General features: G+C 43.7%; 1 protein-coding gene across 1 annotated transcript in view; it reads left to right on the top strand.

The window, feature by feature from the left end:
• grk3 (G protein-coupled receptor kinase 3) overlaps positions 1-24,000 on the top strand; it is a 65,785-nt gene that overhangs the window by 34,391 nt on the left and 7,394 nt on the right. The window contains exons 3-16 of the mRNA XM_042059936.1: positions 2,119-2,192; positions 4,372-4,473; positions 10,642-10,716; positions 11,243-11,304; positions 11,740-11,791; positions 13,725-13,816; positions 13,964-14,063; positions 14,311-14,389; positions 14,556-14,686; positions 18,127-18,221; positions 20,159-20,266; positions 22,383-22,449; positions 23,422-23,432; positions 23,609-23,621. Coding sequence (XP_041915870.1) covers positions 2,119-2,192; positions 4,372-4,473; positions 10,642-10,716; positions 11,243-11,304; positions 11,740-11,791; positions 13,725-13,816; positions 13,964-14,063; positions 14,311-14,389; positions 14,556-14,686; positions 18,127-18,221; positions 20,159-20,266; positions 22,383-22,449; positions 23,422-23,432; positions 23,609-23,621 — 1,061 coding nt within the window. The remainder of the gene's footprint in view (positions 1-2,118; positions 2,193-4,371; positions 4,474-10,641; positions 10,717-11,242; positions 11,305-11,739; positions 11,792-13,724; positions 13,817-13,963; positions 14,064-14,310; positions 14,390-14,555; positions 14,687-18,126; positions 18,222-20,158; positions 20,267-22,382; positions 22,450-23,421; positions 23,433-23,608; positions 23,622-24,000) is intronic.

Genomic DNA, 24,000 nt, shown 5'->3' with positions numbered 1-24,000 from the left:
GGCCCACTGGTCGGGGCTCGAACCGGCAACCCTCCAGTTACAAGTCCAGAGTGCTAACCAGTGGGCCACGGCTGCCCACTTACATTTCCCCAGTAGTGGTAATCAGGGACGATGTTGATTGTTTTTGTTGGGGTCTCTTTCAGATGTCCATTGGCTGAGTCTTTGTTGTTTTAGTCATCGCTGAGTCTAACGCTAGTCACTCCTGACTGACTCACTCATCAGTCAGTCTGTTTTGACTGCATGCTATTGAGCCTTGTGTCTCAGTGTCACAGACTCTGCTGAGAGACGTTTGGCTGAGGCCATTGTGCAGTGTTGCTTTGCTTGCGTTGGTTTGTTTTTCTCTTCCTAGTTTTCTCCATTCATCTGTGGTGCCATACTTTCAATATGTGTTAAAATGTATAGAATTGAACTGTGTTCAAGGAAGCTCTCGCATGAAATCACTGCAGCCATATGCAGTGAAGTGGAAATGAACAACAATGGCTGTAATCACCCAGACACACACTCAATATGCTTTCACAGGTTTTTTTCTCTAGTTGACCGTTTACTCGGAATCAGAACTAGAACAAGAACTAGAGCTTTTTGAGTCATTCTTTCAGATCAGCTTAGAACTTTGGGAAATAATGACTGGAAGATTCTAGTTCAAACTTGGAACTTGGAACAGGAGGTTTGCGTCATCCTGCCGTGGCAGTGGGGTAGCTCCCCCTAGGTGCGGATTCAGCTGAAAAGTAGTTTACCCTAATGAGTCGTGCGTCATCCTCTGCGCTCCTGCAGTAGTCGAGGTTACCTGGAAAAGACAACCCCCCACCCCCCCTGCGGTGTTCAACTTTCCACTTAAAAGCCAATCTGACGCAGCAATCCGACCCGCCAGAAACATCCCCTCCCAGCCCTGCCTAGTTCAACACAGCCAGGTTCCACCCTTTTCCCCAAACATCCCCTCCGACAGTTCATTATAAATAAAGAGGGGAGGGATGGAGGGATGGCGTTCTGCCCAGTGCTGCGTAGTAAAGTCTTTTGTGTAAACTCCCCGTGGATACTGAGTGCTTCCGCTCGGCCCCGGATTGAGATGTTTGGCTGCGGACTCAGGGGTGAGAGATGGGCAGATAACAGCGGGCGGCTCCCACTCACCTTGCAGAGGCACAGGCCAAAGCTGTAAATACACTCGCTTTGTGTGTTTTTACACCCCGCTTATTTGTTTATGCTCTCGGTTTGTTTGTTTTTATAGCCTACTCGTTTGGGCTCCATTAGGCAACGGTCACTGATCTGCAACGAGCTATTCAACAAATATTCAAAACCCAAAAACATAGCGCAGCGAACAACATTAATATCAGCAGAGCTGAGGTGCATTCTCCTCAACCTTTCCATTACGACGGTTAGTCCTGAGCGTACGATGCTCACGAGCCTGTGCCCTAACCCAAGCGTTGAAACATTTCTAAGTCGTAATTCCTTGTTTTGAGAGGGACTCGGGGCTTTCTCCTTGACCTGGCCAGGCTGAAGCTAATCCTCTGGCAGCTGATTGATTGTCCTAGCCTAATTTACGGTCTGCACCTTTAACTGAAGGTTTAAAGCTAAAATGTGAGTTTTGGCCTAAAACTAGTGAATTGGCGACCTAAATGACAGGGGTGTGGTTCACACAACCACACAAACCACCATGATAATTTGTTGGAAGATCATACTGAAACTAGTTCAAACATATATTAAAAACATACATTAGAATGTGGCTTGAGAATTCTGCACAGTGTTGCTTCTGACAAGCTCAGGCCCAGATGGTGGTGCAGTCTCTCTCCGCCGCTAGTTCTGGCCACAAGGATCGTACCGGATCTCTTAGTCCTGTTGTCGATTGCTTGGCCAGCGGGTTTTGTTTGTGTCGAGTCGTCTGGTGGAAACACTGTGGTGCTTGTTTTCTCTCATCCAGCTCAGCCACTTCTTAAGACTGAACAAACAAGACCGAATCAGTGAAGCAAATTGGAGAAGTCTGTCTGAACAGGCTGTTTCTGTCACCCAGAAATGTTGCCTTGTTATTTGGTTGCTGTTGCTGTTTTACAGAGGAGGCTTTAAATACAAACAAGAATCAAACAAACAAGTAAATATTATGTTTTTGTCGTTTGTGTTGTTATTCAGGTTTCCTACTCTTCAAGGACTTCTGCATGAATGAAATAGACGAGGCTGTGCCCCAGCTAAAGTTCTACGAGGAGGTGAGGACACACACACACACACACACACCACAGAATCACACTTTTCCCTCCCACACACAACATGCAGTCACCACCCACCACAAGCACACACACACACACACACACACACACACACACACACACACACACACACACACACACACACACACACACACACTGTTATACCCTCAATCCACAAGCCAGAAGAAGACCTCTGCACAGGCCAGATCCTTGAATCCACCTTGGGAATCAGACCTGTTCCAAATTATAATGGCCATTTCATGGCCAATGCTGCACCCCTGCACCAAGTTCCATGGAGATCAGCCCGATAGCTGAATTATTTACATGCAACAAGGATGCCGGCTACTACTGAAACAACTGAAGACTACCAGAAACATTCGATTGGTTATCTAAACAAAAACAGCGTTTGATTTTTATGTGCACCCCGTAAATAATTCTGCAGTCTGTGGGAGGACATCTGTAACGTGGCCTATTTTATAACCCAAATGACTTTCCCCTGGTTTAACACAAGTAACCACTTCATGGAGGACTGAAACGCATGCCCTAGTTTTTGACCTTTTCTAAACTGTTAAACTCCTCCACCATACTTGGGTGTGATCTCTTTACAGTAGGCCTCTCACAATTTATTCCTACATAACCAGTGTGTTTATGGCTAAAATACTAAACATGAATTAGTTTACAGCACAGAAATTGCCATAAATAAACAAATATAGGGTTTGCCGAAGTGTAAAAGAAAGTGCAAAACAACAAAGGCCTTTTGGTAATTGCACTCTTTTACAAGTGCGGACCATTTATGCTTATTTTCATGCAGGCTGTCTGTTGCCCTGCTGCCTGTTCCGCAAGTTTTATACACGGAGAGTGAATGAAGTTTAGATTATTTTATACTTTTGTGTAAGATTTACAATTTTGATTAGAATGTTTGGCGAACGATGATAGATTGCATCATCATTGCATCATCAACCACCAGATGCTGCTGTTCGGACGCATCACACGATTCGGAGCCATATCCTACCCGTAAATCCTCAAATTATGGCAGGGATGATAATTGCCATGTAGCCTATCAGTCCACGAGCACTAAAAGACATTGTTTCGATTTAACTCAATGAAATTCTTAATATTTTATATTTTGTTGGTTGGTTTATTGCCAATGAAATGTCGTTGTCCTAATGGGTCTCAACAGGTCGCTCTCAAGCTACCAGCCTTCTGAGCTTGCCTTAGCCTACAGTTGCGAGGCATTCCAGCCTACGAATTTAATAATAATAACAATTAAAAAAAAACAGTAGGCTAAATCATGCATAATTAAAAAAATTACTCAATTTAGGCTACCGCAGGCATAGGCTAGGCCTACTTGGCTACTCAATAAGGTTTCCATTACAGCATACGTTCGACGAATGAATGCGCACGTTCAACGAATGAATAAGCGACTGCCTGTCTCGCAATAAACACAGTGGGTGGAAATCCCGACACTCTTTCAACTACATGAAAGGTAATAGTGAACATTCAAATACCCCCCAGATTTCAGTGCTTATCAGTCCCAACATTTAGCAATATATTCAAATAGTCCAAAAGTAAATTAAATCCCAAACCAAACCGAAAATCGTATGCTTTTGATAGCCTACCGCTGGTATGCCGCTCCAAACGAAACGCATGCCTCACAATAAAACGTAGAAATAAAGGTCTGCCTCGATTTAAGCCTGCCCTAAATAAAGCCCTGTGCTTTGTGCAGCCTAAATAAATAATATAACCCGGCCATAATTTTGAGGATTTACGGCATTTAAAGATTGTAAAAACTTCCAGTTCAGTTTTTTATTATTATTTTGTATGTGTTCTGCAGAGAAGGGAGACAGGCGTTGGAGAAAACAGTTGGCTGTGTGTGTGTGTGTGTGTGTGTGTGTACACGGCGGACATCGCTCATATAGGCCTACCTATGTATATACACATTCTTTTTTTCTTTTTTTTTTTTTGATGACGCAGGCTAGTTAAGGCGGCAGGCGTGTGTTGCTAAGGCGGCCGCCTTAAATGCAAAGTGCTGCGGGAAACCCTGGATACACACACACACACACACATTTACGTGCAGACACACATGTACACAGACGCGCGCAGCACGTCACGAGAGTTTCCTGTCCTGTCATTAGTGTGTGTGAGATTAAAGTTAATCCCGTTGTTGTTTGCCCCTCAGATTAAGGAGTATGAAAAGCTGGACTCCGAGGAGGAGAGGCTCACACGCAGCCGACAGATCTACGACGGCTACATCATGAAGGAGCTACTCTCCTGTTCACATGTAAGACACACATACACACACACGCTAGAACACACACACACACACACCCACACACAGCTGACAGATCTACGACGGCTACATCATGAAGGAGCTACTCTCCTGTTTACATATGACACACACGCACACACACACACACCGCACACACACAGCTGACAGATGTACGACCGGTACAACATGAAGGAGCTACTCTCCTGTTTACATGTAACACACACACACACACCACAGATGCACAGTAGCTAATAAAGAGTTATACACTCTCTCCTAGTTGCCCATGTAAATTCATGATGAAAACACCGGTTTTTGGGCTTTTTTATGCCTTTAATTAGATAGGATAGTGGAGATTGACAGGAAGTGAGTGGGAGAGAGAGTCGGGGTGGGATCCAGAAAGGACCACGGGGCGGGAATCGAACCCGGGTCGCTGGCGTACAGTGCAGGTGCCCCAGCCAGTCGCGCCACTGTTGGGGCCAACTTTGCCGTGCTTCTCACATGAACGATAATATAATAATAATAATAAGAAGAAGAAGAAGAAGAAGAAGAAGAAGCAGCTTTATTTGTATAGCCCCTTTCATACACAGAATGCAGCTCAAAGTGCTTTACATTTGGAGCATGTAACACAATAATAGTCAGTCAGTCATTATCAATCACTTTCACTTTTCTTCATTGCTGTGGCCGTTTATGATCCAATCAGCAACATATCAGAAATATAGAAAATAACACGTAACACAGTTATTAGAGAAGAGTCAGTCATTCCCCTTTGTTGCTGTGGCCGTTTATGATTCAATCAGCAACATATCAGAAATACTATTATACTATAAAGGCTTTGCTGACAAATGCCTAGGCTAACAAATGCTTAGGCCCCGTTGATGCGGACTCCAAGCAGCCAGCCTTAGCTTGTTCTTAGCATATGTCGCAATTATTTGACTTTATACACAGGCATTCAAGACTAGCAGCCTTAACCCTTTACCCCCCACAAGCATGCCATATGGCAACTGTGGCAAAGAAAAAAATTCATATTCCAGGAAGAAACCTTGAGCAGATCCTGACTTAATAGGGGGAGCCCATCTGCTTCTGGCTGGCTGCGCCCTCCAATGGCAGTAGATGTAGAATAATCTGAAAAAGTAGTCTACAGGATAAGATGAGTTAACTAAAGGCTTTCCTATACAGGTATGTTTTCAGATCTTTTTTTTTAAATATTTACTGAACTCGCCTGCTTGATGTACAGAGGCAGGGTGTTCCATAGTTTTGGGGCATAATGGATAAAAGCAACTTCTCCGCTTTGCTTGTGGAGCACTTTGGGTACAATTAAAAGATTAGAATTGGATGATCTAAGTTTCCTTTGTGGTTGATAAGATATTAAAAGCTCAGAGATATATGAGGGTGCTATGTCATTCAGAGCTTTGTAAGTAATTAACATAACCTTAAAATCAATTCTATAGGAAACAGGGAGCCAGTGCAGTTCAGCCAACACAGGGGTGATATGTTCTCTCTTCTTGGTCTTAGTTAAAAGTCTAGCCGCAGAGTTCTGTATGAGTGCAAATTTCTTTAGATGTTTTTTGTGAATTCCAGTGAAAAGTGCATTGCAGTAGTCTAACCTGCTAGTGATAAAGGCATGAATTAGTTTTTCTGCATCTTGTTGAGTTAAAAAGGGCCTCACTTTGGCAATGTTTCTCAGGTGGAAATAGGTTGTCTGAGTAACTTTACTGAAATGGGGCTTAAAACTTAACTCTGCATCTAAGATGACACCGAGGCTTGTTACTTTTGGTTTGACCTGGTGCGCCAAGTTCCCCAGATTACTAAGAACAATGTCTCGCTTTGGTTTTGGTCCAACCAAAAGTAGCTCTGTTTTGTCATCATTTAGTTTCAATTTGTTTTTGCTCATCCACTGATTAATGGAGGTTAGGCATGCAGTGAGGGAGGCCATCTGGGTTAGTTGGCTCCACAGAAATATACAATTGGGTATCATCTGCATAGCTGTGGAAGTTTACATTATGCTGACTTATGATGTTTCCTAACGGAAGCATATGTAGGGAAAAGAGCAGGTGACCAAGGCAGCTCCCCTGGGCCACACCGAAAGGCAAGTCATGTTTTACAGACAAATGATCTCCTAGATTGATATAAAAATCTCTGCCAGTAATGTAGGTTTGAAACCAGTTTAGAGCATTATCATAGAGACCCACCCACTTTGCAAGGCGGTGAATTATGATGCTATGATCAATGGTGTCAAATGCCGCACTCAAAGGGTTGAGACTGTGTTTGAGTCAGTAGCCAGTCTAAGATAATTGACTATTTTTACTAGAGCCGTTTCTGTGCTGTGATTTGATCTAAAACCTGATTGGAATTTTTCAAGGATACTGTTTTCGTTGAGGAAGGTATTTAACTGATTACAAACGACTTTTTCAAGTACTTTGCTCAGGAACGGTAGGTTTGATATAGTTGCTCAGATTAGTATGGTGAAGATTTGACTTTTTAAGTAAAGGTTTCACAACAGCGGTTTTAAAAGCAGTTGGAAATATACCTATTTCTAATGAGGTATTTATTACCTTGAGAATAAAGGGAGCTAAGCTATCATATACATTTTTGAGGAATCTAGTAGGGATTGGATCCAAAGCACATGTTGAGGAGCCGGTTTGAGTAAACTCAGATTGAGTAATAGTGCTAAAGAACCTTCAATTTGGGGGGCTGATTTTGGGTGTACTATCAAACATTACCTATGTTACCAATAGCCTCCCTTATAGAAATTACTTTGTTTTTGAAGAAGTCTGCAAAAGACAAACACACACATGATGCAGAGTAGCCATCGTATAAAGGGAGTTGCTGTCTTGCTTAAATACATGCACACCCACTTGGCAAACACAAAGACTATACATACATCACATTCACGTGGTACCCACACAAATACACAATCTACACACACACACACACACATACACACACACATTTATCTGTCATGACATCATAAGAAAGTTGACAGTCTTCTCTTAACTGTCCTCTCCTCCTTTGCAAATACACTGAACAATGTATGAAGAGTTTGGTTTCCAAATGCTAGATCCTCCATTTTCATTCATTTTCATAAATCATTTTGTTTTGGAATAATGTGGAATTTGGAGTAATATGGAACTATAATTACGTTATTGTTACTACATTTATTGTTTACTACTTTTTTACTTCAAACCGACACAACTGCAGTTTTATTGATATTTTCTGAAATAAACAATTAAATAACATGACTTATTAATGTTTTCAGAGGTACGTTTATCTCACACACTCTCCTGTCCCTTTCTACTGCAGACACTAAAACATGCATATACACACCCTTGTGCTGACGGTTGGCATGTAAAGGAGGACTTAACAATTACATCTGGGGTGTTGGTACTATCCAATTAGCTAGGATACACCACACAATGAATTTCAACACATCTTCAGTGTTGCATCGTATTTTTGGGTGCAGTACTCTCTCTCAACACACACACACACACCCGAGTGTGATGTTACAGCATCTTGGAATCCATTATTTCCAGCCTGACTCAGGTGGGCCACAATCCTGGAATATGTAAATGACACACACACACACACGCACAGAGAGAGAGAGAGAGAGAGAGGAAAGAAAAACAATACATAAATGTTTCAGTGACTGTCTTAATCCTAGTTTTGAAGGCTTTACTCAGACCCTGTCCACATTAAGCTGGGTAAATATACACATAATTATTTCTCTGTTTAGCCCTTAAGTTCACATTAAAACGGCTTATTCCGACACTGATGCTGTGATGGTTCAAAATGATACAAAAACGATGATACAAAATCTGGACAGAGATGAGATGAATGACGTTTTCACCTCAAATATGTGTATTTCTGTTTACCTGGCATAATGTGGACGTGATCTCAGTCTGCGGTGACCCCTGGGCTGAGGTCAACCATGACCGAAAGATTCTGGGAAATTTCCAAATAGGCGAGACTGCCTGTGACCTTTTTGGCCAAAGGAGGAGTAGTTGGCTGGTGGGAGTGGAGTGTTATTTTTGGAGAGGTTTTCTGAAGGCTGAGTGTTAAGTCACAGCTCTGTCAGATGAGATCTGTGCGTGTGTGCGTGCGTGTGTGTGTGTGTGTGTGTGTGTGTGTGTTCTGCACACTCTCTTTCATGCACATATACAACAGTCGTGACAGGAAGGAAGCGTGCTCAGATCTACACAATGGGCCACTCTCTACACACACAGCCACCAGGCAGTACAGTACCAATGACTGTAAAAAAAACATGAACAGCATATTGTCATACATTTTTGTGCTCTAAAAAAATGAAGCCAAAATTGGTCTACCATATCGCCATTTGACTGACTTATGCTGTCGATTGTGTTCATACCAGTGACCGTAAATAGCACACAAACGATGCACACATACGCACACACACACACACACACACACACACACACACACACACACACAGAAATACTGTATTGTATTTGTTCAGTCTCCAGGGCATTAACTACGTCAGAGTTCCAAAGTTCTAAATTCGATTTAGTTGGTCACCAAGAGCTTTTTGCTCCTGAAAACATTGTCATGTACCAACAGATCGCACACGAACAAGAGCACATTTTGCTGGCCACAGGAGAGTGGTCAGGCAAGCTCACTCGTGCATATGCATTTATGAGAAGGTCTCGGAAAAGATGGAGTTATCATGCAAAAACATGGGAGAAGTGCTGAGAATGGTTGATTAGGTTTCGGCATATGTATTAAAGCAGTGCACGGCTGTTTTGCGGTGAAAAATGTTCCGCCTTTTCAAAGCAGGTCTTATCCAGATTGTGGTTTAATGCATCAGGATAAACAGAAACAACAGAACCAGTATTCAGAGCACCAGTTCTGCTTCTTTGAACCTTGTCAAAAGCAGCTTTTAGTGTTGTTTACCTTTTTAATTTGTGATTTTCACTTAATTACGTCATCCACTTCCCTATTCCTGTTAGAGTATTACATCTGTCATCATGGCTAGGGGTGTCACGATTATCCAAATCCTCGATTCGATGTAATTTTCGATTTTGTCACAATTCGATTCGATTTTCGATCTTTTTTTTAATATTACTATTTCCTTTTCTGTTTCAGGGGGCTTTTATTTTGAAACCGCTTTTTATTTTGAAACCGTTCTAACCACGAGGTTGTAATGTAAACAGAACTAACATTAGGCTAAAACAGAGACGTGAACATAGTGAAATGAAACAACACAGAATGATAATTTGATTTTCAGCACACTCCAAAGAGACCCAAGGTTAGTGTTCATGGAATATGTACTTATCAATTTGCATTTTAAGCCTTAAAGTAACTAGATCACCTTTTCACTTGCTAAGTTAAGTAGGCTAAGTTAGTTTTAATTGACGTGAATGAATGATTACTTCTACACCGGTGATTTCAAAGTAGGAAGAGGGGCTTTGCTTTCGTTAGGTTGATGTGTATATTTTAACTGGCTGCAGCCTAAAATTAGAGGAGTGTTGACGTTGCAGTTCAGCACGTGCGTGTGTGTTTGTGCGTCTTGGCATACATGCTGGACGTGACATTGGGGGTGTGGCTGCATCGTCGATTCTACTTTTAAGTTCGAGATTGAGATGTAATTTCGATCGATTTCGATATAAAATCGAAATCGTGACACCCTTAATCATGGCCTATAGCTGCACAAATAATGTAGAATTACTGCCCTGCATTATCTCCTTTCAACTGCATTCAACTTGAATAATATCATTTAGTTGTGAGTACCGCATTTTAATGTTGTAGGGTGGTGAGCAGCTCTGTTTATGTGATGAAGTGAATGCTTTGTAAACTCCTTGTTATATGGCGTGAGTCATTGTTCGCTTTCTGCGACGCGGCAAAGGTGCTAATTAGCCCACGCTTCCGTTGTCCATCTGCCCCTGATACAGTTGGGAAACAGTGCACTGCAGTTGGATGGGCTTTGTGGTGTTTGGGTTAAGGCTTCTTCTATTTCACCACCTCCCTCTGTTTGCTATTACTATTACTTGTTGTTTTGACTCTGAAGGAGACGCATGGGCGTCAAAACGTTAGTCTGTTTGCACTAATAAAAATCACTTAAAGTGTTGCGTGCTCCGGTCCTGTTCCTTGGTCCTAGTTAGACCTTGGGTCTCCTCTTTTTATTACTTGTTTTGACTCAATTTGAAATCCTGTGTGTGTGTGTCACAGCCCTTCTCTAAGAAAGCTGTGGAGCATGTCCAGACCCACCTGGCCAAGAAGCAGGTGCCGCCCAACTTGTTCCAGGTGAGTAGCACTGAGTGAGACCAGGTGTTTGCAGGTGCATGCAGCATGCAGCTCACCTTCATCTAGAACAGTGTGTATGTACCGGTATGTATGTATGTGAAAAAGGATGTGGTGTAGACGTTTATTTTTGTATCAAAAACTGAATGTGTGTGAGAGACAGGTGTGTGTGTGTGTGTGGGGGGGGGGGGGGGGGAGCCATTTTAAATTATGTGGGTTACAGTAAAGATCTGTGTCTGTGTATTACTGAGGGAGATGGTTCAGTTGATAGGATTTTAAAAGACTGTGTGTATGTAAGAGAGACACTGATGTGGTATATAAGAGAGCGAATATAAGGGGTGTATGAGGGAGAAAGAGAGATGTGTGTATAAGAAAGAGAAGTGTGTGTGTGTGAGAAAGTGGGAGAGCTAGAAAGATATGTGTGAGTGTATGCACGTGTATGTGTGTGTGGGTGCAGGTAATGTGATGTGATGGCGTGTCTGGGGATGTGTCCTAATCTTCATTCTTCTTCATTCTTCATCTTCTACAGCCCTACATTGTGGAGATCTGCGACAGCCTTCGAGGCAAGATCTTTCAGAAGTTCATAGAAAGGTGTGGAGCATAGTCTGCCACAGTGTACACACACACACACACACACACACACACACACTCCTGTCTTATCACATTAAAGCATACCTGCCAGTGCCATTGTGTTGGCCCTTCAGTGCTCATGTCCCAGGTTGCTGTAATGGCTGGATGGGCAGTTATGCTATTATTTTACTGCTTATTGATCTTGACACTAATCACTTTTTCCTTGTTTTTGTACCATTTCTGTGAGTGAAAGAAAATATAACCTTTTCCAAGGAGTTCAGTGTCCAGAGCCAAACTTCATGAGTGATAAATTTCAACTCCTGTAGTCATTTTTCATTTTTATAATTCCCCCCCCCCCCCCCCCCCCCCCCCTCCCTCCCTCCCTCCCTCCAACTTATCCTTATGCATCCCTCTTCTCCCTACTCCATCTCTCTCTCCACTTTTCTCTTCTCAAAGTGACAAGTTCACTCGATTCTGCCAGTGGAAGAATGTGGAGCTTAACATCCACGTGAGTTCCCCCTCTGTCGTCTCCGTGTGTGTGTGTGTGTGTGTGTGAGTGAGAGAGAGAGAGGCAGGAGGTTGATTTATGAACACTAAGATGTAGAGAGTGCAGAGCGTTCCACTTCCCTGTGTTTGTGTGTGTGCATTCAGAGCCTATGCCTTCCTTGTGTGCGTGTGTGCGTGTGTGCGTGTGTGTGTGTGTGTGTGTGTGTGTGTGTGTGTGTGTGTGTGTGTGTGTGTGTGTGTGTGTGCAGAGCCTATGACTTTGATGTGTCTGTTTCTCTCTCCCTCTGTGTGTGAAGAGCCTACGACTTCCATGTGTGAGTGTGTGTGTGCGCACGCGTTGACAAAGAGTCTCATTCCTTTAAAAAATAGAATTCCAAATGTGTTGACAACAGTCTAGACGACTGAAAGTCATTGGGCAATTCTGGGTATATCCTCATAAAGCATTCTTCTGCCAGGCCAGGGCCATATTGAGTTTTGTACTCTATGAAAGAGTGTTGTGCCTGTCCTCCTTACACCCTTGAAAGTCGAGCTACACTCTCTGCCAACCTAGTTTAGCTTGCCCGGCATTTTGTTTTTTTGAACAAATAACGATTTTAAGTTCTGTAGCAAAGTGGAAGGTATAAATCCATGGATATGGTCATCACAGTTCAGTATGCTCCAATAGGTTGCAATTGTTTAAAAATCGTCATTTTGAGAGAATTTGTCATAGTATGCGACTCGACAACTATATGCAGAGCACAGGGATCTGCTTTTCACATTTATTCTGTCCCTGTAATGTTTAACATCAGAGCACTGCTTTTTTTTTACATTTCCGAGTAAAGATCAGTTAAAAAAAAAAAAAGAGATCGATAGTACTTTTGAGAATCACAAATCCTAATGGGCTGGTTTACCGAACATGGATTAAGCAAAGTCTCAGAACTTCAATTTATATCTCCACCAAAAAAGATCTTTTCGTGTAAGACTAGACTTAATCCATGTCTAGGAAAATGCCCCACAAATGTGTGTTTATTTTCCCCACACTCTTAATCCAGCCCCCTGATGTTTGCTGAGCCCCTTAGTTTAATGGTTTTCAATATCAGCGTACAGTCACTTTGCACTGAGGTTTTTGCATGCTATGTCTCAATATTTACTTAAAGCAACACCAAAGAGTTTTTTGTACCTTAAAATAATGTTTCCAATCGTTTCAGTGGTTCATCAACTTGTAACAGGGTGAACGGCACTTCTGCATTCACTTTGCGGCCCTCTATCAGCTATAACCGATCTATGTAAGTGCCAGATCGGGTAGCGGATCTGTAGTTCGATGGAATGAAACATAAGAAACTACAAATTTGACATGCTTCTGATGTCGCAATACATCATACTTTCATAAAATCATGCAACATAATCTACCTTGTCTGTGGACATCGTTTTTTGCAAAGCTGGTGCTGGATAAACAAATAGTGTGCATGCGACAGAGGAAAAGTGCTTTGGTGTTGCTTTAAGCATTTATTGCCTTGTTATGCCAATTCAGTATGTTGTAAGAATGAGAATAAGAAATACTTTATTAATCCCGAAGGAAATTTGGCATATATATATATATATATATATATATATATATCACATCAACTGAATTATATTTAAATAATAAAGACTGCTGGACTACCCACCTGCACGTCTTGCCTCCCTGGTGCTGTCATATCTGATTGTCTTCCACTTGCATTTTGTTTCCTTCCTTCCGTGCTACATTAATAGATACTTAGTAGTGAGACACAAGAGCTGTCTAATGGTGTGTACATATTGGATTTCTAATGGTTACATTGTAACAAGAGCTATGTTTTAGTAAGAGTAAAATCCTATAGGTTTTGATGTTTATTGATTTTACTTAATGGTCAAAGTTGAAGGGCCTTTAAAAGACAAAGCTCACACACGCTCTCCTTCTCTCTCTCTCTTCTCAGTTGACGATGAATGACTTCAGTGTTCATCGCATCATTGGCCGAGGCGGTTTTGGAGAAGTCTATGGCTGCAGGAAGGCAGACACAGGCAAAATGTGAGCAAGAACCCTCTCAGCAAGTCCCTAACGAGCACCTTAACGAGCACCTTAACATGCAAAACTTTCCAGTCTGTGGCAGTATCCGTGTGCGGATGTACGCATGTACGATTAATTTGAGTGTGTGTGTGTGTGTGTGTGTGTCAGGTATGCTATGAAATGTTTGGATAAGAAGAGAATTAAGATGAAGCAGGGAGAGACCCTGGCTTTGAACGAGAGGATTATGCTGTCACTAGTCAGCACAGGGGTGAGTAATGTGTACACACACACACATATACACACACACACTCTGACCATATACTCTATGCTGAACCTATATGTGCTCACATGCTATTAACTTTTCGTATGATTTGTGCACACACTGAAACATCCTCCAGAAAAACCTAAAAACTATTTCCTTTGCTTCTCTCCCCCACTTGTCTCTCTCTTTCTTTCTTTCTTTCTCTCTCTTTCTCTCTCTCTCTCTCTCTCTCTCTCTCTCTTTGTGTCCTCAGGATTGCCCCTTTATTGTTTGTATGACGTACGCCTTCCATACCCCAGATAAGCTGTGTTTCATCCTGGATTTGATGAATGGTAAGACACATTTTATTAGGCCTACCACCTCTCATACCTCCTTGCACATTCTCTCTTTCTCACACACACACACACACACACACATACACACACACACTCACACACACTAATGCTGTAGTCTTTGTATTTAATTTTCTCTGCCTGTGTGTGTGTGTGCTTGCGCCAGGTGGGGACCTGCACTACCACCTCTCCCAGCACGGCGTGTTCAGTGAGAAGGAGATGCGTTTCTACGCTGCAGAGATCATCCTGGGTCTGGAACATATGCACAACCGCTTCGTCGTCTACAGAGACCTCAAGGTGTGTGTGTGTGTGAGAGAGAGAGAGTGTGTGTGAAAGACCTCAAGGTGAGTGTGTGTGTATGTGTGCGTGTTTGCGTGAGACAGTGTGTGTAAAAGTCCTCAAGGTTAGTGTGTGTGTGTGTGTGTGTGTGATCATAATTCAGAAGCGGTAGTAGTTACAGTAGTTGATAGTTTCAGACATGGAGCTTTGGTTTGGCTCCAATGAATCCCTGCATTCATGCCAGTAGAGCCTCCTGTAATGATTTGATTTGAGGCAGGGTGAGCGAGAGAGATGAGGAGTTATCTGAGTAGCGTTGGTGATCAGTGGTGTGTGTCTGTCTCTGTGTGTGGTGCAATGCCATTGGCTTTGGAGGCTGCTCCAGCGCAGCCGTCTCTGACCAGAGCTGTGCCAGTCTAACATATTTCTCCAAATTAAAGATTTCGTTTCACTTCCACTGGATCATTTGTACAAAAGAGTTCTCCCTTAGCCCGAACACTGATCTGGTGCTTCAATGTGGCTCCGATCTGACCTTTACCTGCTTATGAGCTGCTAGACCCATATTGGCATCAGCCAGTCTCTAGCCTATTGGCTTCAGCTAGTCTCACTAGCCCGCTAGCATGAGCCTAGTCTCACTAGCCTATTAGCATCAGCTAGTCTCACTAGCCTGCTAGCATCAGGCAGTTTCACTAGCCTGCTAGCATGAGCTAGTCTCACTAGCCTATTAGCATCAGCTAGTCTCACTAGCCAGCTAGTATCAGGCAGTCTCACTAGCCTGCTAGCATGACCTAGTCTCACTAGCCTATTAGCATCAGCTAGTCTCACCAGCCTGCTAGCATGAGCTAGTCTCACTAGCCTATTAGCATCAGCCTGTCACACTAGCCTATTAGTATCAACTAGTCTCATGAGCCTGTTAGCATCAGCTAGTCTCACAAGCCTATTAGTATCAGCCAGTCTCGGTCCTTTTGTCCAATAATTTGCTCCTCAGTCATTTTTCCCCAACTTCAGGTACGAGAAAACCAGATACCATCTCTCGGCTTGTTTTGAGCTCATGGCGAGGTGGTGATGGGACCCAACATGCAGGAATTGAAAATCTAATCCCCATGGCTCAACATTAATGGTTGCCCGGTTGCCCTTGGCTACCAAATTGTTACAAGTGGCAACCAGATTTGGCTGGCTTTGGCAACCAAAACCTCATGATTGTTGCCACTTTCCACCACTTTTAAAAGTTAACATTGAGTCCTGCCCCATGGCCTTGTTGACAGTACTGGAAGGAAACACACCACTTGTTTATTACTTTATATGCAACAAGCAGACTAGTATTTGTCAGGAGATTTATGTTTTGTAAAATTCCACCCATGTGGTTGCTATTTGTTTAATTTTCAGTTTATTGAGGGACTGTAATCTTGCTCTGAAGGGAAACGATCAGTGCCTTTCTTCTCTGCTCTGCTAATTAAAAAGGATTCTGGTCTGCAGCCTTCAACTGAAGCTAGGGCTAAACTTTTCCCCCTCAAACCATTCAAGTTTTTCTTTTTTTTTTTGCTGATTCCTTCTCTTTCAAAATATATAGTCTGTAGCGAGATGTTACTACTGGTCTTTGGTCCTCAAATGAACTTTCAGACAAAACATTTGTGCTTTGGACATATATTTTTTTCCCCCTTGCTCTCTGAACCAGAGTCTTTGTGTTGACATTGTGTTGAGGTTTTAGTGTACATTTCTATAATAACTCTGTGGAGAGCAAGGGCTGGTCCGCTGCCCAGGGCCTGCGTCCATGCTAAAGTTACCCACAGGGCTGTGAGTCACAAACCACGAGCCGAGCTGGACACGGAGCTCTGCATACGTTCAAACCGCAGCCTTAAGTAGGGCCGTGTGAATCACATGAAACATTCTCTAAAAAACAACAACAAAAAATAGCTCTTCCTTCTGCCCCTCTCTCTCTCTCTTTCTCTCTCTCTCTTTCTTGCTCTCTTGTTTGCTCGTGCTTATGTTTATTTTCTGTCTCAAAACGTGATAGAAGTTAGTCCAACGCGCCAAACAGATGAGTTTACTTAGCACCACTCTCGAGCACAGACCCATAACAACCTCATAAGTTTCTGGAACCTTAGTTTACGAACTTTCTCTCCAGCAGAGAATTCGAAAAGTAGCAGCATGGTTTTAATCGACGGCTACTTTTGGCATCTCCAAATTCTTTTTACAAGATTAAGAGCTGGACATATAAGCAGGTCTGTTTCTCCCACTACACGCCAGCCATGTGCTGCTGTGGTCTGGGGGACACAGTGTTTCGCGTGGAACACACAGAACCGTAAGCGTTAGAACAAACGTACGAGGAACCTCCTTTTTCTGAAAAGGAGGATTGGCTCTGATGCGCATGCCTGTGCTGTTAGGTCAGGATGCTTGGTACCGCGCCGGTCGGGTGCAAACAGACTGCCACTCCGGAAAAGTGGGTCTGTGTTCCAGGAATGGGTGCGTTGGTTCTGACCCACGGCGGCTCCGTTAAGCAGCGCCAGCACGGCCTGTCTCACTCGTCCAATCTCCCCTCCGGATCTCCACTAATCCTCATGTTTCTCTCTTCATCCCCCTCCCCTCTCTCTCTCTCTCTCTCTCTCTCTCTCTCTCTCTCTTCCCCCTCTTTCTATGGTTTACACCATTGGTTCCCAAAGATTGGGTCGCGACCCACAGGTGGGTCGCAGGAGAAATCTAAAATGTTTCTATTATTTCCATTATTAACTACCACAGTCACGGCCCTCTGTGCAATTGCGCATTTAGAATAGCTCTGAAACTGAGAGGGGGCGAACGCGTCGCAGAGAGGACCTTGCAGTTGCAAAATGCAAGGGACATGAATCAGCCTATTTGCACAAACATTAACAGTAACCAGCTGTTCTAGATCTGAAGTGAAATAGGTCGCGATGGTCTGTCATTTTTAAAAAGTGGGTCCCCAGAAAAAAAGTTTGGGAAACACTGGTTTACACTCTCTCTTCTCACTCTACTTTCTCATTGTCTCTCATCCCCCCTTCTTTCTCTCTGTTTCTGTTTTCCTGTTGAATGCAATGATCATTTCTCTCAATTTTTCATTTTCTCTTTTTATTTTACTTTCTCATCCTCTCTCATACTCTCTATCCTTCTCTCTCATTCTCTCTCTATCTTTCTCTCTCATTCTCTCTCTACCCTTCTCTCTCTCACTGTTTTGTCTGTGAATGTGATGGTCAAAGTCTTGTTGATTGATGACATTAACGTATGTGGTTACGTAATAAGGTTCTCTGGTGTTTTTAAATCTCCCTCCACACTCTCTCTCTCTCTCACACACACACACACACACATTCTCTTTTATTTGTCCTTTGAATGTGATGATATTAACGTATGTGGTTTATCGGTATAATTATGCAAGAAGGTCCTCTAATAAAGGTGTTTCTCCTCTCTCTCTCTCTCTCTCTCTCTCTCTCTCTCTCCCTCCCTCCTCACAGCCTGCCAACATCCTGTTGGATGAACATGGTCACGTGCGTATCTCTGATTTGGGTCTGGCCTGCGATTTCTCCAAGAAGAAGCCCCACGCCAGTGTGTGAGTGATCCCCCTTCTCTGCCCCACTCTTCTCTTCTCCTCTCTTCCTGTTGCACATCAGAGTTTTGTAATGGGCCCAGGAAGCTTCATTTCAACTTGATTTGTGCTGGTGGCTGGGGGGCATGTGCTAGTGTTTCATTGTTTGTTTGTTTTTTTGTTGTTGTTGATAGCATCTTATTACTATGAATCAAAGTGTGTGTTTTCAGAGATTCCTTGTAGTTACTTTCAGCGTAAACATTTACAAAAGATGACTGCTCTGATTTGTTTGTGCGTGTGTGTCTTTGTATATATGTGTGTGTGTGCGCATGCGAGCGTATGCGTGTGCGCATGCTAGCGTGCGTGCGTGCGTTTGTGTGTGTGTGCACGTGTGTGTGTGCGCGTGCATCAGTGGAGTTGGATCTGTAGTCTGGAGTTTTATCTTTCTTGCTCACATCACACAAGTAGACAGTTTTTGTTTTGTGTTTATTGTTGGTTTTTGTTTTGTGTTTGTGGTGGTTTTTGTTTTGCGTTTGTGGTGGACGAGCAGGGCACAGCTCGTATATCTTGGGCTGACCCGTTTTCACTATCTCTTGATGCGTATGTGGTGGACGAGCAGGGCACAGCTTGTATATCTTGGGCTGACCCGTTTTCACTACGGGCAGCCGTGGCCTACTGGTTAGCTCTTCGGACCTGTAACCGGAGGGTTGCCGGTTCGAACCCCGACCAGTAGGCACGGCTGAAGTGCCCTTGAGCAAGGCACCTAACTCACTGCTCCCTCAGTGCCGCTATTGATGCAGGCAGCTCACTGCGCCGGGATTAGTGTGTGCTTCACCTCACTGTGTGTACACTGTGTGCTGAGTGTGTTTCACTAATTCACGGATTGGAATAAATGCAGAGACCAAATTTCCCTCACAGGATCAAAAGAGTGTATATATACTTATACTTATATACTATCTCTCGATGCGTATGTGGTGGACGAGCAGGGCACAGCTCGTATATCTTGGGCTGACCCGTTTTCACTATCTCTCGATGCGTTTGTGGTGGACGAGCAGGGCACAGCTCGTATATCTTGGGCTGACCCGTTTTCACTATCTCTCTATGCGTTTGTGGTGGACGAGCAGGGCACAGCTCGTATATCTTGGGCTGACCCGTTTTCACTATCTCTCGATGCGTATGTGGTGGACGAGCAGGGCACAGCTCGTATACCTTGGGCTGACCCGTTTTCACTATCTCTCGATGCGTTTGTGGTGGACGAGCAGGGCACAGCTCGTTTATCTTGGGCTGACCCGTTTTCACTATCTCTCGATGACTCTTAAATGGCATGGCCACATTTCACACCGGCCTGAGAAGCCACTGGGTGTTAGTACACTAGTACTAACACTAGTAAAGCCCTGCACCCTTATTCAGTCACTTGAACCCTTAAAAGTACACTACCTCAAGCTAATAGTTTAATAGAAGGACGGACAGCAGAAGTTCCAGTTCTGCTCTCCTGCCTTCGTTTGCATCCTTTTGAACACATAGACCACCAAGGATGCACTTAAGGTTTGGGATGGTGTGTGTGTGTGTGTGTGTGTGTGTGTGTGTGTGTGTGTGTGTGTGTGTGTGTGTGTGTGTGTGTGTGTGTGTGTGTGTGTGTGTGTGTGGGGAGGAGATCACTTTGAAGTGTGAGGGCAGATAAAATGTCAGTGGACACAGCACTGGGCAGGAAGGCCAGAAAGACGACTAGATCAGACTTTGTGGACATCTTGTTTTGAGAAAACCCCTGTGTGGGTGTCAACTACTCCAGCATGCATCAAGATAATTTCCTTAAAAGTGGAATCTGATAATTTCATGAAAGTGACACTGTGTGTGTGTCTGTCTAGTCTCTGTGTCTGTATGTATGTGTGTGTGTCTGTGTCTGTGTGTGTAGGTGTGTGCGTGTGTCTGTCTGGTCTAATGATATGGATCTTGTCTTTCAGAGGTACGCATGGCTACATGGCTCCTGAGGTTCTGCAGAAGGGTACGGCGTACGACAGCAGTGCTGACTGGTTCTCTCTGGGCTGCATGCTCTTCAAACTGCTACGAGGGTAAGAGGACTCTCTCTCTCTCTCTCTCTCTCTCTCTCTCTCTCTCTCTCTCTCTCTCTCTCTCTCTCTCTCTCTCTCTCTCTCTCTATGAGGGTGTATTTGGAGATCTAGCTGGATGTTGGCACTAATGTTTGTATCATGACTCCTTGGTTTGAAGACAGATCCAATAAATGGGTGTTAAACCTCTCTTTGTCCCCCCCTTTCTCTTTTTCTCTCTCTCTCTCTGCCCCCCCCCCCCCCCCCTTGTTTGAAGTGTTTTAAAGGGTAAATGTTATAGACTGGTCAGCCCTCTCACACACACAGACACACACACAGCAGCAGCAGGGGGTGGGGCTTAAACCACACATGGTAACTGTTGCTAGGTATGGAGGTGGGAAGAGAAGCTGACGTCTCTCGATTGATCTGTGTGTGTGTGTGTCTGTCTGTCTGTGTGTGTGTGTGTGTGTGTGTGTGTGTGTGTGTGTGTGTGTCTGCTTGCTCTTCTGAGTTTGTTTGAACTCTTCAAAGCAGTCTGATCAGGGGAGTGGGGTTAGCGTCGCCACTCTCCAACAGGAATCGACAACACACACTAGGGCTGGGCGATATGGACCAAAACTGATATCCCGATATTTTGGGGCTGATTGGCAATATGCGATATATATCGATATTTTAAACAGAAAGAGCTAAGTGTTTCATATTCACTCAACATGACAATCATGACAACACAACCAGCTTTAATTAGAATGATTTCAGACTGCTCTAACACAACAAAAAAGCTGTACAAAAAAGTGTAAACAATAACATAGGCCTACCAATACCAATAGGCATAGTAGGCTACAGCTGCTCTGATAAAGCTGTGCAAATAACAAAAGACCAATAAGTCGACCCTGACTGACAACACAGGCCTACATTGTACTGCACAACGCAATATTTTGGGCACAAAAATATTGCAGTGGCCTACTGCAGAAAAAAACCTGCAGTTTTGTCACACAATGCAGTTTTTTTTTACCATAAGGGTTTGATAGGCTACATTTGCTTGTCATGTAGGCCCTATGATGGCCTAGACATGTGTGACTTGCTATCGATAACAATTAAATAGTTTTAAACAATTAGGCTACTTAAACAACGTAACTGAGTCACTCACCAAGAGTGTGATGGACGCTACCGTCATTTTGTATGCGTTCGTTACCATTTTTGCATGTTCCGGTTCGTAAGAAAAAAATCCCTATGCACGATTGAATAAAAAATGATGCCCCTGACTGCTCGCGAGTCCCCGCGTGCATATCCTCTTAATAAAATCAGCGTGTAGGTTATCTCCCTGAGGACTTTAGATCTGCTATATTGCTAAACGCAAGCACCCATAAGTGTATTTAAATTAGCTAGGCTATGTACCAAAAATGACATTTACTGTGAGTCAAAGAGCTGTAAACAGTGTTGTAACTTAAATCTGTACAAAACCACTTGGAGCTCCAGTGGAATTTGATTTCACAACGAGAATTCTCAGTCTAGCCGTTGATGTGCCGCCGGAAATAACCTCTGATCACGGTAAACAAAATATGACTCATTGTCCGTCATGTTTGAATGGTCTGAACACAGAAGAGCAAGTGGCTTTGGTAAAATGGCCCATTATTTGACATAATACCGGTATTACGATATTGTCTCAACTACATATCGTTTTCAAAAATATATCGGTCGTAGTCGTAATACCGATATATCGCCCAGCCCTAACACACACACACACTATATTGCCAGCACTATCTAACAGGACTCAATAACACACATACACACACACACACACACACACACACTCATACATGCACACAACCACACACACTCTTTGTATCACTGACATAAAAGTACACAAATGCGTACAGCACACACACACACTCGCACACAAGCTTCTTTACTGGTTTCCTTATGCCTACACTGGGTTCATAAGCAACCCAGTGACTCATAAGCAGGCACCAGAGAGGATGCCTAAATTGGCTTCACAGAGCGGGGTACATTGACGCGCATCTTCATTGACACCTAAACAGGCATGGCATTTAACATCTAAACAGGCATATGGGTGGCCACCTAAACAGGCACCAGTGGACCCCTGAGTAACCCGTCCTCTTGTCCCCTCCTCTCTCCACAGGCACAGTCCGTTCCGGCAGCACAAAACCAAAGACAAACACGAGATCGACCGCATGACGCTAACCATGGTGAGCTTTGTTGTTTTACTTGTTCACACCCATACACACACACACACACACTAAGGCTGTCACTTAATTTACATAGTAAGGTGGTGTTGTTGCTGTACAAGTTCCTGAGAACACATGAGGCTCTACTACTTCCTAGATCACAAACTTCGCTCTTGTCCGAACTTGACTTTTGGAAGTAGCCATAACACACATGTGCTGCATCATCTTGCTTACGCATGCTGTCTTGTGCTGAACTGTACCGTCTGTTGCTGAAGTGTGCTGTCTGTTGCTTACATGAGCTGTCTGTTGCTTACATGAGTGGTCTTTTTCTACAGTGTATTTTGCTCAAGTGTAGCCTGGCTCCGCCCTCCTACGTACTTCCGCACAATTTTTATCTCCCTTCAGTACATCGCCTGGGTCTGCGGTATATTCGCGGGTTTTCTCTCGGCCAAACTTTACCTGTCCAAACAGCGTGGCTGAGAACGATGACGAAGAGGTGGTGCGAAGATGAAACCGAAACTTATTGTGATAAACAGAAGTAGCAACGCCTGCAAACGTCAAAAAATCCAGTTGGAAAAATTTGCAGTTGGAAAGAAATTTTTTTACAGCAAAGTTAGACCCACATGCATTGTTTACTGACTGTTGATGCTGTTTTATTGTCAGTTTGTAAAGTTTAGGCGAAGTAGGAAGTAACGTTAGGGATCTCCGATTAATATGATTGGTAAGGCTGGACCATTGATTTCAAAGTTAGTGCCCATCACGATGCAAGTGTTGCAAACGTTTCCCTATCGAGAACTGCCAGACTCTCTGTACAAATGAAATGTACGTACAAGAGTCTGGATATTTCCAGGCTATCTCAAGTGAGCTGTCTTTTTCTGCAGTGTGTCTTGCTGAAGTGTGCTGTCTGTTGCTGAAGTGTGCTGTCTGTTGCTGAAGCGTGCTGTCTGTTGCTGCTGAAGTGTGCTGTCTGTTGCTTCCTTATGTTTCTAAGAGAATGTGGGGCTGTATTTCTCACCCTCTCTAATGACCTTATAGGACCTTAACATGAACCTAATCTGTAAGTGTGCGTGTGCATGTGCGTGCGTGTGTGTGCATGTACGTACGTATGTGTGTGCATGTGTGTATGTGCGCATGTGTGTGTGCGTGTGCGTGAGCTTGTGGTCTTTTTCTGAGTGTGTAGGATAGCGGAAGAGGTATCCATTAGCATTTGCATGAGGAGTTTGCATTTTACAACCTGGTAATAAACAGTGGCCACCTGCAGCTAACCACACACATACACACGCGCACACACACTATTTCATAAGCATACACACTCACGTATCTTGTGTCATACACTTACAGTACACACACTTTCCTCTTTGCGCTCTCACACACATGTACACACATTTTAACATGCGCGCACACACACACACACACACTCACACACATAACTGCGAGGTGACTAAATAGTTAGGGAGTACGTCACATCCCTCAGTGTCCCTGGACAACCCTAGGTGCGTGCGTGCGTGCGTGGTCGCGTGCATGGTCGCGTGCGTGCGTGGTCGCGTGCGTGCGTGGTCGCGTGCGTGTGTG

Source organism: Alosa sapidissima, chromosome 13 (assembly GCF_018492685.1).
Source record: "Alosa sapidissima isolate fAloSap1 chromosome 13, fAloSap1.pri, whole genome shotgun sequence".
Lineage (NCBI taxonomy): Eukaryota > Metazoa > Chordata > Actinopteri > Clupeiformes > Clupeidae > Alosa > Alosa sapidissima.
Note: the sequence above shows the minus strand (reverse complement) of the source record. Positions and strands in the feature narration are given on the sequence as shown.